The sequence below is a fragment of the Chiloscyllium plagiosum genome, chromosome 6 (genome assembly GCF_004010195.1).
Source record: "Chiloscyllium plagiosum isolate BGI_BamShark_2017 chromosome 6, ASM401019v2, whole genome shotgun sequence".
Taxonomy (NCBI): Eukaryota; Metazoa; Chordata; class Chondrichthyes; order Orectolobiformes; family Hemiscylliidae; genus Chiloscyllium; species Chiloscyllium plagiosum.
This window is the reverse complement of record NC_057715.1, coordinates 120,381,015-120,382,845: the sequence shown is the minus strand read 5'-3', so window position 1 is coordinate 120,382,845 and position 1,831 is coordinate 120,381,015. Positions and strand designations below refer to the sequence as shown.

The window sequence follows — 1,831 nt, the reverse complement described above, 5'->3', positions numbered from 1 at the left end:
ACTGACCCTCCGACAGTGCGGCGCTCCGTCAGAGTGGGAGGTTATCTTTGTGCTTGCAGTTTTGTGCTCTGAGACCATGACTCAGGGATGAGAAAGGGATTTGGTGTGAGTGAGAGAAAGAGGGAGAAATGTGTGAGTGTGTTAGACCATGATTGAGAGACAGAGCAAGTTAGATTGAATAACGAGTGTGGAGAGAGAAGCACATTGAGGATTGAGTGTGGAAAGAGAGAGAATTTGGGTAAGGAAGGTGGAGAGAGGGATATACACAGGGGGACAGAGAGAGAGAGAGAGAGTGATAGAGAGAAAAAGAAATATAGAGAGAGGGTAGAAAGAGTCATAGAGAGCGGGTTGGATAGAGAGAGAGAGGGGGATAGAGAGATAGAGTGAGGGAGAGGTTGGTGCTGGAGGACCATGGTGGATGGAGGTCTGTGTCCCTGTGTGAATCGGAGCAGAGAGTGTCACTGTGCCCCTGGTTTAGTTAGTGTTCTGGGATGTGAGGCTGGAGATATCAAACCTGCAGGCAGTGTACAGAACTCCACCAGGCTCTGCTTCTTCTCTCGCTGCTCCAGTGGCAGTTGCCATGGTACCTGGTGAGGCTGGGCCATGACTTTGACCTTACAGACCATACAGGGTTTCAGATTAAAGAACTGGTATTTGTAACTCCCCGCCTTCACCACGTCATACTCTTCCTCATTGAGGAAGATCATGTGACTGTAGTTGCTGTTGCTCGGCAACCAGGAGACCTTGGTTGACGTCTGCGAGATGGTCTCCACCTTCAGGTGAGAAGGGGCTACACACACGTCTTTCCCGACCAACATGGTACACCTCAGCTCATCAGAGAGGCCGCGCTCAGACACACTCTGCACCGAGATACGGTAGGTGACATTGGCCAAGTTGAGTTTCTCGATCAGAGCCTTGGTTCTCCCTCCCGAGGGGACGTTACTCCTCACGTCCTTATCGACGAGAACATTGTAGCTACTCACAGCTCCCCATCCGGGAGGGACAACTGGTGGATCCCATCCTACAATCACACTTTTGGCAAGCTGTTTAATCAGGTTAATTCTCCTGGGGTAAGGCACAGTATCTTCACCAATTTCATCAATGTTTATGTCCAGTGTGCCTGTGCCATTCTTATAGAAGGTGCTCTCTGTTTGACTGGGGAGCAGGCTGTCTGACTTGCTATCCTGCAGCACACTGTCACCGTGGAGATGGAGACCCAGGTCCGAATTGAGTAGATTATTGTCCATCTCCGTGTCCACAGAATGGAGCAGGAACAGCTCCTCGTCCTGTAACAGAGCGACAAAGTTGGAGGGGACCAGTCCTCTTTGTCCATTCATCAGTTCACCTGCAGGGAGAGGGCAGGGACACTCTCAATACAGGGCAGCAAGTTCAAACTCACAAAGAACCCCTTCGAATCTACAAGGAGTGCATTTGGCCCATCGTCCCTCTGCTATCTTTCCAATGGACCTGCTCTTACACCATGGCCTGTAAATTGCCCCCCAGTCTCTGATGAACCAGCTGCCCTCAGCCCCAGGGAACAACTTGCTTCCTTGAGGAGGTTCATCTCCCCCCGAGATAGGGGTCTATCTCAGTTGGGGTTTCCGGGGAAACAGTACCATGTGGCCAGTCGCCCAACATCCAACTAGCACCATGTGGGTGATTAATACTCACCATCAACCTGGGGAAGTGTCCCACAGTGGGCCCGTCATGGACAGAGGGGGAGTGGGCCCCTCGAGGACAGGGAGGGAGTGGGCCCCTCGAGGACAGAGGGGGAGTGGGCCCCTCGAGGACAGAGGGGGAGTGGGCCCCTCGAGGACAGAGGGGGAGTGGG

The 1,831-nt window shown here is 52.8% G+C and overlaps 1 protein-coding gene across 1 annotated transcript in view; it reads right to left on the bottom strand.

The window, feature by feature from the left end:
* The window catches only part of LOC122551099 (RIMS-binding protein 2-like), a 51,879-nt gene that overhangs the window by 11,211 nt on the left and 38,837 nt on the right, over positions 1-1,831 (bottom strand). Inside the window, exon 7 of the mRNA XM_043692743.1 lies at positions 515-1,345. Coding sequence (XP_043548678.1) covers positions 515-1,345 — 831 coding nt within the window. The remainder of the gene's footprint in view (positions 1-514; positions 1,346-1,831) is intronic.